Source organism: Anomalospiza imberbis, chromosome 5 (genome assembly GCF_031753505.1).
Source record: "Anomalospiza imberbis isolate Cuckoo-Finch-1a 21T00152 chromosome 5, ASM3175350v1, whole genome shotgun sequence".
In the NCBI taxonomy this organism is placed as follows: domain Eukaryota; kingdom Metazoa; phylum Chordata; class Aves; order Passeriformes; family Viduidae; genus Anomalospiza; species Anomalospiza imberbis.
In genome coordinates this window covers 64,138,236-64,153,505 of record NC_089685.1, presented here as the reverse complement: position 1 = coordinate 64,153,505, position 15,270 = coordinate 64,138,236, and the positions used below count along the sequence as shown (strand labels likewise).

General features: G+C 42.3%; 1 protein-coding gene and 1 long non-coding RNA gene across 6 annotated transcripts; one reads left to right on the top strand and one right to left on the bottom strand.

The window, feature by feature from the left end:
• Nucleotides 1-7: 7 nt before the first annotated feature.
• Nucleotides 8-15,193, bottom strand: STRA8 (stimulated by retinoic acid 8). 5 transcript variants are annotated; one of them, XM_068191602.1, is made up of 9 exons: nt 15,160-15,193; nt 14,523-14,720; nt 12,737-12,812; nt 11,216-11,300; nt 10,663-10,815; nt 7,467-7,749; nt 6,123-6,199; nt 4,339-4,450; nt 8-799 (listed from the first exon to the last, which is right to left on the bottom strand). In XM_068191602.1, the coding sequence occupies exons 2-9, from the start codon at nt 14,628-14,630 to the stop codon at nt 725-727; spliced, it is 969 nt and encodes a 322-aa protein (XP_068047703.1). In that variant the 5' UTR covers nt 14,631-14,720; nt 15,160-15,193; the 3' UTR covers nt 8-724. The 5 variants fall into 5 exon arrangements, with proteins under 5 accessions (XP_068047703.1, XP_068047699.1, XP_068047698.1 ...); XM_068191598.1 differs by lacking the exon at nt 15,160-15,193 and adding an exon at nt 4,945-4,989 and having other exon boundaries at nt 8-2,390; nt 14,523-15,102; XM_068191597.1 differs by lacking the exon at nt 15,160-15,193 and adding an exon at nt 4,945-4,989 and having other exon boundaries at nt 14,523-15,102.
• LOC137474760 (uncharacterized) lies at nt 4,540-6,507 on the top strand. Its single transcript, XR_010999475.1, has 2 exons — nt 4,540-5,665; nt 6,319-6,507. It is a non-coding gene; the product is annotated as an uncharacterized lncRNA (long non-coding RNA).
• Nucleotides 15,194-15,270: the final 77 nt, after the last annotated feature.

Here is a 15,270-nt window from a genome sequence, read left to right as displayed (position 1 = left end):
GAGAGCCTTTAATGATAACTCAGAGATATGAAGGACTTTATTCAATATCACAGCACTTTTAATTCCAAGACACTATCTGAGCAGCACTACTCATCCAAGAATCAGATGTGGAAGAAGAGCACAGGGCTGGTCACTCGGCTTTACAAAAGTAAATAATCCGAAGTGTATTACTGTGCCTGCACTTTTTTGGGTGACTGGGGAGTGGGTGCTCATTGTCCTCATAAAGAGAAGAGCCTCATTCCACTCTCTATGAGGAAATCCCTCTTTCCTTGTGAGCCCAAGATGAAAAATTGCACCAGAAAAGTAATCACTGTCAGGGGATGACTTTTGCAGGTTGCAGTTTGAGACCTGCATCCTGTGGGAGTGTGCAGATTGCCACTGATCTGGCCTCCCTGCTGCTCTTCCCGCACCTTATTCTAGGCAAGGTCACTTAACTGTACATGCCTCCGTTTCTTTGTGAAGCAAGGCTAAACATGAAATAGCAAGAGGTAAAAACATTTATTAATAAATAGCTAAGACCTTTAAAACCTTTAAAAAGTATAAATTACTCAACTGATAATATCAAGAAGTAATAATGAGGGAAGGAGAAGTCAATGGTAACGAACCATTTCAACACAGTGTCTCCACACTCTGCTTAGAGAAGTTGCTCAGTGAAAGAGGTGAAGCCTCCTCCCGTGCCTGGTGTACCTGGCAGTGCTTGGCAAAACATTAGTGGAGACACTGTTTAGAAATCTTCATCATCGAAGGTCTCAGTGCACCGCAGCATCACTGTCTCATGATCATAGTGAAGATCTTCTTCCTGAAAGCCCCCCCAAAGTCAAGCAGGGTTAAAATCCAGAGGACTTCATTGAATTTCAAATATACAATGAGTTGGTCAAGAGCTGATGTACCAGAAAATGCAGCATGAGCCCTCCCTCCTCCCTGAGCACTTGCTGAGTTCCTGAGGTGCCGGATGAAGAATGGCTCAAATTTTCTGCCAATTTCCTTCTAAAATCACAGGGCTCAACCCTGTGTCTGTTTACATAATCTAGACAGCTGTTACTGACTGTGGTAGCAAATATGTTCACATAACAGGTTCTGAAGGTATGAGAGCTTCCTTGAGGCCTTAACTTCTACCAACTTCAGGCTTTGCTCCACTTTTAGCAACAGAAGGAAAGGGTCTTCTCTTTCACCAGTTAACAGAGAATAAGTGGCTCTTGAGAAATCAAAGTCTGAAAGATAGAAGTATTCATGCCTGCAGTCCATCTAGTCCACCTTCTGCATTGATGCAAGACTCTTCAGTGAAATACTGCTTTTAAAAATAGGTGCTGTTTGAAAATGTATAGCTTAAGAAGCACTAAATACCACTTGCTTGTCAAGTGACTCATCTAAAATCCATCATTTTAAAAGAAAGTGGGCCTTTGAAGACACACAGGTGCTCAGTACTACTTAGAAAAAAAAACCACTGAGTTTCATTTAGGTAAAACCTTTGGATCTCAATCTAAATTAACTCTTTACTGCCTTTGCTGCTAAGCTTCTCTTATAATGTGACATTAAGACAACAGCTCTTGAAAAATTACAAGATTGCTTAACTAATCTCATGCTCAGAAATATTTCTCTATCATATACTGTAGAAGCATGTTCTTTTTCTCATTTTGGGGTCCCTGCCCTTTAAAGAGCTCTCCCTTTCCTTGTCCAAATTATTTCCCTCCTCCTCTTGAGTCTTTCTGAAGCTTTTTATTCCAGTGGAGTGCAAGCCCTTGGTAGCCTTGAGAGCCAGGGCAGTGGCTCAAGAGGAGCTGTGCTCAGTAGCTGTGACTCTGAAACAGCAACCATCCACAGTCCAACAGCAGTTGTTGTAGTTTGTACCTGGACAGTTAACCAGAAATGACAGAACATGGCAGTGGCATGAACGACCACCAATAAAATCCACCACCTCGTCAACTCTGCAGATGAAAGGAAAGGAGACCATGGGCTGGCTTTTGTATTTCAGTGGTATGCCTTACCTTGGTACTTACTGTACTTGCTACCCACCTCTGTATGTCCTACAAGGTGTGTGCACAGTGTACTGGGACACTGCTTTATCCTTGAGATAATTTATGCCAGCACTGCCCAAACTCCTGTGCTAGCATAGCACCAGCACAGGTTCCACATCAAGGGAAGGGGAATGGTCTGCAGAGGTTCAGTCATACCAATAAGGTAAGCAGGACAGGTTCCTTTCCCTGTCAAGTCCAGGAGTCTCTGATGCTCTGAGCAGCCCAATTTCTGGGGTAAGGTGAGTAGCCTATACTGATCTCTCTGCTGCTGCCTGAGTTGGTGTGTTTCAAGCTAGCTGGAACATCTTCTATCCCTGCTCTGCAACCACTTTCATAACTGTCTCAATCTGTTTGCTTTGAGATGGATCCGAATTTCTGCTCTCAAAACAAAAAATATCTTGTCAGTCATATTTTCTTTTTTCTGCTCTTTTGCCTCTTGGCAGCAGTGTCTAGATGTGCTGTTCTGCACTCTAAATGAAAACAGATTGTGACCTTCATATTATCTATCCTGGGTGATTTGTGCTCAAATCTCTTTTTATTGTCTTATCACAGATAACTAAAAGTTCCTGTGTAAAAAAGCCTGTGCAGCTTTTTTTTTCCTTTCGGATCTACACAGTACAGTCAACTGCCAATGTGCAGTACTTTGGCCTCTTTTGCTGCTTGTCTTCCCATCACTTCCATTCTCCTAGTCTTATTTTAAATGTGCCTCTTTAAACCTTGAAAGATACACTACCTCTTCCCATACCACCTCATCTGGGAGCTGTGAGATGGACTTGGGCTCACACATAATGAGGCAGCCCCAAGCAGAAGGACAAGATGAGACCATGCCAGGCATGACACTCACAAAAGAAATTTAAAACCAGAAAATGCCATATCTTGCCTAAAGCTTTTCTTTCTTTTCTAGGCCTGCTGAGTTCATAGTCATTTACTTAAACATAAGAAGAGCTCTGCTCTTACACAGAACATAGTTATTCACAGACAGCTGTGGAGATCAGTGCCTGGTCTCTGACAACAGCCAGCAGGGGAAGTTTAGAAAAAAGTGCAAGAATTGGGCACACAGTGTGCTCTGTTTTACAATAAATGCTTGTGCATTATAGCAAACTCTGCTGTGAGGCCTTTTCGCACTGGAAATAGAATCTGGTCCTTCACATTTTGTAATTGCCCATGGATTGATGACCCTGGAGTCTAAATGTGGTAATTTGTACATGCAAATATTTTTAATATGTTGTTTGTTCATTTTATTTAGTGCTTTCTAGTTCTTATGGTGTTAGACACAATGAGTAATCATTCTGTGTACTGAATCCACACCATGTATGAATAAAATGGTCTTTCAGTACCCCCCAGTCTTTTCTTTTGTAGAACAGTCCTACTCTTAACAGTATTCAATGCCTTTTCCTGTTCTTGCTGCCATTCTCTGCCCTTCTTCAGTGCTACTAGGTACAGGATGGGGGAACCAAATGGCACGCAGCAGTCTCTCTGTGATGGATTCAGATAGTGGTGCAACACCAGTTTCTGCTTTGTTTTCTGTCACAACTACCCTTCATCACAAACCTTCTATTTCCCTTCAAAGGAGCATCTGCTCAAGTACCAAAGGCCAGGTGGGAACTAGGCAATAGAAACCAGCAAACCAACAGCGACTGTGGAGGTACCACTGACTCTGAACCAAAACAAGCACGCTCTGGCTGAGGGCTATCTCCCTTTCAGCTCTTTACCCAAGCTCTGAGCCACCTCCATGGCAGGGAGGCAAGAAGGGGAGGAAGAACAATGCAAACACAAAGACTTCTGGCTCAGCAAACCTGCAACAGTAGGCTGAAGTTAGGGGGAAGCTCAGGAGCTTTTCATCAGCTCTTTCAAGAACACAAATATCCTGCTTCTAGGGCCTGCCAGTGGAGGGCTCAGGGCAGGGAACCTGGCACCCAGACAGGCAGAAGGTGGTTCTAATGAGCTCAGAATGAAGCACCTGGGGGCTGATGAAGAGCTGGAAAGTGAGCTTTACCTGCTCAGAGGAGATTCAAGCTTTTCCACAAGGAAGTTTCATGCAAGCAATAATAATAAAAAAAAAATTACAATTCCTCATGCCATTTGTCATTTTGATTAATATTCAAAGCAGTGTTCACTCACACTTAACCTCTTACAAAGGCAATCCTACTGGCCTTTTGGAATGACATATCTACAATAATGAACCCCAAGTTCTTTTTGGAGTCATTCTGGACAATATGATCAGAAGCATTGAATACAAAAATCTCTTTCTGACATTGCTCCTGAAATACACTGCTCTGAAATACACTGCTCCTTCTATAAGGAATCCTTTGGCAAGGCTTACCTGGCAAAACTGTGTATTAGTGAAGAAGAGGTGTTTTAGGAAGTCAGTGACCTGCAGATAGAGTCTCTGATGATCCTCTGGATTTTCAGAAGTGCAGATTGTTAATGCTGAACTGAAAATGGAATCAGATACTGTATTTAATTTTGTGTTCTGGTCTCCTTTCTCTCCTCCATATTTTACTTATAAATAAAAAATAAATTAGAATTGTTTTTAAGATGGTTTTGATATTAAAGAAAATAGCCAAGCAAGACAGAGAAGAGTTGTGATGGATGCATTGATGAGATACTGTTTGCCAAGTGCAAGGCAGATTTGTAAGAACAGAGAACAGAAATACAAGAAACGGGTGTCACAACAAGGAGATCTGCTGATACATTACAGCATAGTAACACTGTTTTGGGGAAAAGTAAATATCCATTTAAAACGGTCAGCAACAATGGTCATTTGGGAGTGTATTTGGTAGGGCTGTTCAGAGGAACAGCTTTAACTTCTGTGAAGTTTTCGAGTCAATGCAGTAACCTGTGGTCATGAAGTGACATGTTAGCTATAACTGGCAGTTGTTCTCAGGTAACTGTGGCACAAAGCTAAGCTTTTCATTCTGGACCTCACCTCTGTATTCTTCCTGGGATTTTACAAAGTTCTGCCATCACACCTCTGTCCAGAATTACAAGGTGCAGAACAACAGGCAAGAAACAGAAAACAATAAATGTTGACTATTGAAATACCAAACTTATTTGGGACCTAAAACAGACTTTAAAGATTCTAGTAATACTTTGCAGTATTAAGGAATACTTAATCGTATTTTAAAAACAAATGGAAAATGTGACCTAATAAATGTTATTTAATAAAAAAGTATTTGTTAAGCTTTTTCATCCATTCAAATATATTTTGATCATCACCCAAAACAACCTTATTTTAATTTATTCCCTTCTGGAAGTGCAACATGGAATGGTGGTGAAAGGAAGAGATACACATTAAAGATCACTCTGAATGTTGAGAAATAAGTAGAAAATGGGATTAAAACCCCACAGATTAAAAACACTGTTTGCAAAGAGAAACAATCTTAACAAAGACTAAGTAGAAAGAATACATAAAAGATGAATCATAATGTGATTTTCCTCTTGAGGAAAACAATGCTTTTCTTTCTTTGGTCTACTGGAAAAAATCAAAGGCAGTGCCAGCTTTGTATCTGACATGTTCTCTTCTAGGTTACTCATCTGAACTGAAGAGGAAAGAGATGTTATTTAAAAGGTCCTGTGTTTCTTTGGTGTTACTGTTCAGGTCAACACCAAACACCTTAACCTGATCACCTCCATGTGACTGAATTAGGGTAAGACAAGGGAGAAAATGTTGAAAAATTATCATATTATCATTTTTGTTTCATTAAATGAGAGTATGGCTTATGATTAGCTGATTTATTAGGGAATGCCTCTTGGTCACAGGCCTGGAAAGTGAGAGAGAAAAAGACAACATGGCAAGTATTGTAAATTGAAAAAACAAATAGCTGTGCAGAGAGGCAAGGAAAATCAGAAGGACCCCAGTTATCCTGAAGTGATGGGGCTCTTAGTAAGTGATTCTTACTGATTCTGCTATAAATGACGATTAGTCGTTTCACCTTTTCCCCTTAAAGGGAAGTATTTTTGTGAGCACAGCTGCTGGAGGCTGCTATTCTGAGCATTTATTAAAAAAGAGAGCTGTTGCCTTACTCCGCAGAGCACTTGCCATGGACTGCTGACAGTGGGCTATGAACGTACTATGTCTGCCAAAAGGGGGAGTCTGTAATTTACCTCTGGCTGGACATTCCCTGAGCCTTGCTTCTGTCAAGGAAACCAGCAGCAACATCAAATGCATCTTCAAACATCACCTAGCAGAGAAATCACTTCAGATGTCAGCATATCCAGCCACCTAAAAAGTTTTACCTAGGGCATAATTTTTAATAATGAAGTCTTTAAAAACATTATATTCTTTCTTTACATTTAACAGGTATGGTTACAGCTAGAGTAAACCAAGAGATTTTGTGGAGACAGGAATAATGTGGAATAACTGTATTTCATGGCTAGGAACACAAGGTCAGTCCACTCCCTTAAGCCTGTGCTTCAACCTCCAGGAGTTAGACTTCACATGACATCTCCCAAAAAATCAGTAAAAACCATGAATTGTATCAGTGCTTTAGAGACTTGACTGTGGACTGCTGCTTATGGCTGGAGATCTCAGCTGTACCAGACAGTCTCTCCAAAACTGACTCCAGTTAGAGTTTGGATGTTCCTTGTACCAGACCACTAAACTCATTAGTTCACTCTGCCATAATGCAGTTCACACACTTTCTGTGCCAGAAATACCATACAGGGAACATTCCCACAACATTTCCTGAGGCAATGAGCAATATCAGTTGTGTCCTGTGACTCAAAAAGAACATGCCAATGCCATTTATTTCTATGCTAAAGGTAAACATCTGTCCCTTCCTTGCAGCTAATGAAATTACACATACCTCTTCAAAGCTAATTACTTCAGCAATCGGTGCTCCAGGAACCATTGATAGAACTGTCTGTTATTTACTCAATCTCTTATTAATAAATGCCCTGGTCTACTCAGTCACTGACTTCTTGGCTCTGCAGAGGTGCATGGTACAGGCAGTCATTGGCCCTGTACCACTGGGACTGGTCTAAAAATACTCTCTCTTTGCTACTAAGTGCTTTGATGAAAAAAACCCACCCAACCCAAAACACAGCAGGATTTGGCAAACTAGGTATCCCTTCTGGATTTAGATCATCTGTGCTCTTTGAAGAGTCTGCAGAGCACAGTAACTGTATAATTCTTGCTCTTGCTCCCTGTCCCTGGAGCAAGGTAGGAGCAAATTTAACTGTTACTTAGCACAGAAACTCCACAAGTCCGTGGAGACTAGCAGGATTGCTACCACTGCACTTCTGCAGCTCACTAGGTATCTCACCAAGAGAAAATCTGGTGCAGACATTTAATCAAAGACTGCTTATTGTCTCCACTTACGCTTTCAAGTGATCTTGAGAAAACGTAGTTACAACTACTGTATGTTTGCAATTAAAAGCTGCAGAGCCAATTAGCATCTGAAGGCTTGGAGTTTCAGAGGCAGACTTTGAATGTTGCTGAGCACTTACTTCCTCTGGTGTGGAGACTGAGGAACCACTGGCTTCCTCACTGTTACCTCCGCTGTCCCTCACACTACCTTCAGTGCAAGCAGGCTCTGGGCAAGCAGCCTTGGGATCCATGAGGAAATCTCTCTGGCTACAGTACTGCAAGATGCTGTCCCTGCTCTCTTCAGAAAGCTCTTGCCAGAGATGGGAAATAGCTGTGGAGACCTCAGGAAGAGGGACCTCTCCAGTGCAAACAATTCCATGCTCTACCAGCAGATCCACTGTGTGCTTATAAAAATACAGGTATCTGGAAGGAAAGGAAAGGGAGTATCTCTTAAGAGCAGGCTATAAGGCAGCCATCTACTGAAAATCAGCAGGACACCAGGGAGTAGCTCTGATCCGTAACTACTTCACTGACTCTGCCTCCCAGACTTCATACAATTACTGAATGGTGCCCAACACTGACGATTTCACCTGCAAAAAGCAGGCTCCAGCATCAGCCTCAGCAGGACTGTCTCACAACAGAAGCTCCAGGCACTGCAGGTTGTATGGGTTGCATGGGCAAACCTCATTCTGGAATTTAATACATTTTCAGTTACTTGTCTTTGTATCCTGAACCTTTTGCACTGCAAGTCACTTGTTATACATTTACTGGCATCGTGCTACACTTTAAAGCCCTGGCTGAGGTCATATCCTGATGCAGTAGGTACTGTACATACAGACAGAAAGACACTGCCCCAGGTCTGGATGCTCTGACTTATGCATGGGTGCTCCTATTCCTCCATTTTACATCTAAGGAAACACATCCCTAACGCTGACTTCTATGCAGTCTGTAGTGAAACTGGTGGTGCAACACAGGGGTCATTTCTACCCAGTGACTAAATCTCAGATCAAGCCTGCTTCTTCTGTTAGCACTGTGTGGCACAGTGAACCAAGGATAATAATGTCTACTTCAGAGAGCAGCACTGAAGGTTATTTTACATTAATTAAATGCTTAGAGAGTCTCAGATGAAAATAAAAAGATCAAAGGAGTATAATCCAAGAGCTCTATAAACAGCAGTCATTGTTACTATGTTTGGGCTCAAAATGATTCCTTGTAAGATGTCCCAAATAAGCACATTTCCTGATTAACTGAACAGTACTGTATGAGAAAGTAACTCAAAAGACATAATTATTTTTTATTTGTTCCAGCAAACCAATATTAAAAATATAATTTTGTAGGCAAACATAAACCTGTTTAAACCCAAGTTTCCACACTCTGGAGTATTTTCCACTACTGCTGGAGACAAAATAGCAGAAGGGGAATAAGCATTCTCATGTAAGGTAGTGCACTCACTAAGGTTTCTGGATGTCCAGCTCCAAACAAAGGACCTGGAATTTCTCAAGCGGAACACGAACCACCATTAGATTGCTTGGCTAAAGAAATTAAGCTTGAAGCACGAGTCAACTATTTCCTTCCCGGCTGGAAGGAGACAACCACATTTTGCACTGGACAGAGTACTGTGAAGTCCTACCAATGTATCTCCTGCTGCTGAATGTGGGAAAAAACCCAGACAGTTGAAGCTCGAAGCAAATATGCAATTACATGATCACCAAACAGTGTGATTACATGATCACCAAAAGGCTGTTGCTTTCTTTGCTGAAGAGTCCTTGTTGTTTATGCCTGTTATAAAACGTCATTTTTGGACAAGAATTAGCTATAAACCAAATGCAATCTGCCCTAGGACTACAGGATAGGAGTCTACACAGTACAGGCCCTGGTCTACCTGGCCAGTAAAGAACATGAAAGTCAGGTGTTTATGGCTCTGTCGTGCAGTCTTTGATGAAGCAGATTTTTCTAATCCTGAAAATCTTGATTCAGCATATTTCAAGGTCTTCTAAACGGTACCTTAACTACAGCCACCTCCAATTCTAACAAGAGCAAAAGCAGGTGCATGAGTGGGAAGCTGGTGCCATCTGCTGGTCCAGCTGCAGTCTCCTTTTGAGGAAAAAACCCGGCGATCAAAGGGATTTTTAGAAATACACAGCAGTTCAAAGCAAAAGAGAAGAAGGAACTGCAGAGATTTTTGGTTGTGGTGGTGATACCATGGAAGAGGATGACAGCTGCAGCTCTGGATTCTCCTGCACTGCATGTTATTAACTGTGGAATGGTTAGGGTGAAATTGACTGCTTGATGGTACAGGATAAATTACACATGCATCTATTTCTCATCTTGGCAATCAAATAATCGTTTATCCTGTTGGAAATGCAGGATAAAACCTCTTAAGTACCTCCTAGTCTTGTCTGACAGGAAGGGGAAGAACACGGAGTATAATACTTGGTTTTAAGATACCACTAACTTTGCAAAAAACCAGTAATTTTACCTTATTTATGTTACGACTTCCAAATTAAATACATGGACAACTGACATGAGAACAGCAGTCTTTGACTTTTAGGTCCTGCATCATGCATTTAGGAGCTTAAAAGGTTTACAGACTCACATCCACTAGCTCTAAGTATAACACATGAGTTTTTAGGTCCCCCCCACCCTTCCCCAGTGTTGCAGACAATTTTGCATTGTTGCAGAATGCCTTCTGGTATCTTCCAGACAACCACTATTCTGCAGGCCAGAGGCTGAGGGCTGTAAGATCTTACTTGGTTGAATCCAGCCTTTCCCTACTCTGATCCCACTAAAAAAGTACTCCAAGCTGCCAGGAGCTAAGGGTCTGCTTCTGGAAGGGGAACAGTGTTCAAGCTCCTCATAACAATGCCATTCGAGGAAGGATGAGCATCACTGTGAGGAACAGAATGTGCTTACCTCTGGTTCCTGCACCTCCTTAAAACACATACAGCTAGACTCTTGGCACATTCATCTGGAGCAGCAATTCTTACCCTCCTAAAATCTAGCCCCATGGCAGGGATACAGTGGTAAAGTGTGGCAACACAGGGACTGACACACTTGAAAAAAATTTTCTTCTTTTTCTTAAGGAGTGAAAAATCCTCAGGGATTTACCAAGGCCTGAAAAGCTGGGGGCTGCTACAACTCTAAGAGTCCGTTCATGTGCAAGCTGCAGGGACTTAGGAAGTGATCAGTTCATCACCAGCAGGGCCAAGGTTGCTGGCACAAGGCTGCTGTGAGGCAGACACAGGCTCCAGCAGGGCTGCATGAACAGCAGTGCCTGGATACACAGTGATAATGCAAACAAGTTAAACCCCTCAAGGCAATGTGGGGTGCACCTACCGTTCAAATTCCACTAGATCTGGGGATAAAGTGTCTGAAAACTGGATCAATTCTGGCTTCCCATATTCTTCAAGTGTTTGTTTTTCATGTTCTTGAAGCAAATACCAGATGGCAGAGTCACTTTCACTCATATCTTCTGAGGCTGATGTACTGCTGGAAAGAACACAAGGGAAAAAAGCCACATTAATAGCTTCTCAACTGGATTAATAATGCCCTTGTCATGGTGACTCCAGAGCCTAAGGGAATTCTTCCCAAGCCAGCTTCTTCCTCCTTCTTTTGCTTTTCAGGCAGTGAGACATCCTTGCCAGAGATCAGCTACATAGAAAGGGAAAAAAAAAAATACAAGCACTGTTTGGAAACAAGACCAACAACAAGCTTAGAATGTTTGTGCACTCCATGGGATTACAGCAGTCCAGGTGAAAACTCTTTGTCCTTTCCTCATGAGGAAAAACCTCTGCTTGGAAATACAGTAATAATGACAAAGAGTTTCAGAGATGCTGGGATGGAAGCAAGTGCAAAATATTATCTTTTCTTGACTGGTATAAGCCCTTACCTCTGACTGCCGAATTGCCTCCTGACATATTCCTCCCTGACTTCCTCCAAGCTGGATGGGCTCCCAACCTCCAGACTGCAGCTCGCTGTTGTCAGCAGAAAGGTTACTGTCACATCAACAGCACTTTTGACTTCTCTCTCACCCTCAGCCCCAACCAAGCAGAATACTGTCAACTGGTTCTTCACAAGCCACAGCTTTTCATTAGGCAAAAATGATGTGAAAGAATAAACATTTGTCTCCCCTAGAACATCACAAGCACTACTGGGCGTTTATGAACCCTGAGGAACTTAGAATCAATGCCTTCTTCCTAACATTGATTTTACAGAACTGATGGTGAAAACAACCTGCAAATCAAACCCCGGGCACACACTAGTCAATACAGTATTTTTTGAATACCTTATAATAAACAAATTGCATGTGAAAAACCCTGACATCCAGCCTGTGATTCACAAGCAGTATGGATTTTACATATATGCAAGTACATACAAGGGGAAGCTTGCCTCAAACTCCCCTCAACCAGCCTCCCTGCTTGTTATCCTTTCAATTTTGCTCAGTCAAACTATTCTTTCTACCTGTGACTCACTTTTATGGGTTATCTAAGGATGTGGGTTCAGATGAGGTTGTTCATTTTAAGCACTGAGACTTCTAATTGATTCAAATTATTGGAGGTGCGAGTCACATGAATAGCAGTTTCTTTTCTAGCTGACAGGAATTTGGACACTTGAAGGGACAAAAAAATATGTCCAAAGCCTCTACCCTATCAGCCCCTAGTCCTGCTTGCTGCTAGCAGAAGCAGTGGCCAGCAGCACTAAACAGAAGGCACGTTGTTGAGGGTGTGAGGCCCCGCAGCAGGAGCTGCCACAAGTGCAGACAGCACCTGCTGGCCAGAGTGACCAAGGTGTCACAGGCTGTAAGAGAGCAGGGCGTGAGGAGGGCCCGCCAAGCTGAAAGAAAACAAAACTGCAGCATCTCTCTTAACCATTTATATCAGAGTACACCCTTAACCAGAGGCTTCAATTTCCTGCCCTAGGAAATCCTTTTACCTCACACCACAGCGTGCTGTTGTGCAGTCTAAGCTCTGGCAGGGCTGGGTGCTGGTGACAGCTGTGACTGGCACTGTGCCACACTGCTGCGGCCAGGAGGAGCACACAGCTCCTGCAGGCTCCGGGTGGAAGCCTAAGGATCCAGCCTGGGGACCCGTGCCAGCCCCACACCTGCTGGGGTGAGGCTGCCAAGGGTACTCAGGCTGAATGGCCTGCTGCCACGGGACAGCAGGAATTGCTTGTTTCCTCTCTTCACCTAGGCTGGGGAGGGGGTAGGAAAGGCTGAGTCAGAGGGGGATTTCTGAGATACGGGACTCAGTGGATTGACAGACTTCTCACTATCCCTCACTTATTGCTACAACTAAAGGCACAGCTGGTGCAATACTTTAATGGGCTCAGCTGTGTACTTCTGTCTCTAACAAATACATAAAAACCAAATCCAGGCTCTTTGTCCAAGCAAATACTTGCATACAGTTACCTTTCATCTTCAGCAAAGAACACAAGGTTTGCTCCAGCTTCTGGATAGATGTCTTAGCCTTACGCAAAACCTGATACTAAACATAAGAAGAAAACAGAACTGATTGTTCTCTGCTCTAACTAGATTCATGTTTTAACATGCCTTTGTTGCTTTGCATCTCCTTCATGTTTACCTTCAGTAATTTCCATGTCTCTGTGAAAACAACTGTGTTGTTTCATTAGCTACCCTTATACATATGAAAAGGGGAAAGAATTAATAAGAGAGTAAACTTCAATACAGAATATAAATATTTGGGTATATATTATGCAATACATACACATAACACCAAATCACAGAGACATTTGCTACTTAACTCTGATCTTTTTTCATCAGCAAATGGTCTTGTTTGGATCGTTCTCTTCTTGGAGCATGTCCAGAAATACCATACTGTGAAGTCTTGCTGGATACCTACCAACTTAAGGCATAAGATTTTACTAATGATTTCCCATGGGACTTTTGCTAGGAGAAGCCTTTGCCATGTTCTACATTGCTGTAACCTGGATTACAGCAGCATAATACATGGCAAAGGCTTGTCCTAGCAAAAGTCTGGATTAACAGATTAACTTCAGTGCTGCACATCATTCCTTCATCATCTGTGCCAAGCACTACTGAAAATATATGGCCAGTGCATTTAAACATACACATCTTAAAAATATTTCAAGATTTTTTTGAGACCATCCATATCTACCTTGCAGAGCTTTCATGCTGGATATTTTAGCCAGGCACCAAGCACTAGGATTACAAGCAACCTTCTGTATTAACACTTTTTAAGACATTAAACTTCCTCAGCTCCCAAGAGTCACACAAGGGGCACAAGACACTATGAAAAAGCAATTTCAAGAACTGGCATGTGAACACAGTCCCCTTAGACCAGGCAAAGGAAGTAGCTGTTTAGTCTTGACATCTGAGATCCTGCTGACTGCAGGTTAACTTGTATCTTGCTCAGAACACTGCAAACTGAACTCTTACCTCAACCTACATGAGGGCTAAGGGATTCAGCAGGCACAAGCCACATATAGTGGTATTTAGCATATTCAGGAGACAATTTCTGTCCTAAACAATCATTACTCCCTCTACTTTACAAACTGGAAAACTGAAGGTAACCAATGGAACTAAACAAATCAGTTGCAGAGTTCAGTAGATACTCCTGATGTTTACTCCTCTGCCTTGAGCATGGTAATTTTAGTCTTTTCAGTAGTATTTTGAGTAAATTTCATCTTTATAATTTTGCTTAAATAGTTTATTCCTTTAGTTGAGACCAAGAAACAGTACTGGTGCTCGTTTTTATTCCTGAACTTATTTTTCCACTGTCTTGAAGACAAAGTGCACCTCATAAAGCTAAATTAATTATTCCTTTCCCTCTAACTCCTTCTGTCCCTAAGTTCACTGTTCTGATTTCAGAACAAAATGCTGTGACATCAGCTTCATCATGGGATCTCTTGGTTTGTTTCTGAAATACTATAAAAGAAAATGCAAAGCCATAAAAATGCTGCAAAAAGCCTGTAAGAAAAGTACAGATAAGGCACATGATAAAGTCATGACCCAGCAACTACAAATTGGACAACTCGCTTAGGCTGAGTTGGCAGCTTTAAAGAGATCCAGGAAAGGTGCATACAGTGAAATTACACACATACTGGAACCCATAAAGACTCAGTGATCATCCTCAATGATTGAGCCTGAACCTGGTTAAATTTGAACACACTCATGTATTACAATGATGCAGAGAGAAAGAGCTACTGTTCCGCACCTTGGAGGCACAGCTGTCTGACTGGGATAAAACTCTCCCCCGCAAGCTGCTGAAGAGTCTTGCCAGAGGAACCCAGTGGTGTGCCTGTGGCAAGTGCTGCTTTGCCATGCAGTGTTCTACCTCTTGCAGGTGTCTCAGGGGATTGAGACTCACTTTGGCATGTGTCCTCCTACAGTCTCCAGCTGTGCCTGTTAAAAGCTGCAATGCAACATTTATTTATACTGAATAAATATCTAACTGAAGGGAAAGAAATCTTACAGCCTGCATAGTGGAGAGACAGAAAGAAAAAAATCTGGCTGACTGACAAGAGCTTATCTTTCTGTAGAAAATCATGGAGTTTGAAATATTTTCTTTGCCTAAGAGATACCTGCCTGTTAAGTATTTACTAAAACCTAATTCACCACTAACAATTAACAGCAACCCAGCTGAAGCCAGCCTCCCATCTCCTGCACCTTTCCCTACACTGATTTATGTTTCATTTCCATGGAAAATCCAGGGCTTGGCTTCACAAAGCACTAAGACTCCTCTGCTCCCACCGGTGTTGCTAAATGACAGGCTTCTTTACAACACAGATTTTTTTTTTTTTTTCCCCCAATAAACTGTGATACATTGGTGAGGGCAACGATATCAGACATACTCTTACACGAGAGGGCCAGATCCAGGCCCAGCCGGGCCTGCTGCAGCTGCCCCGCCGGCCTGACACAGCCTGAGGCGTCCGCCTGGAAAGCCCTTCCCGGCTTTCCACTGA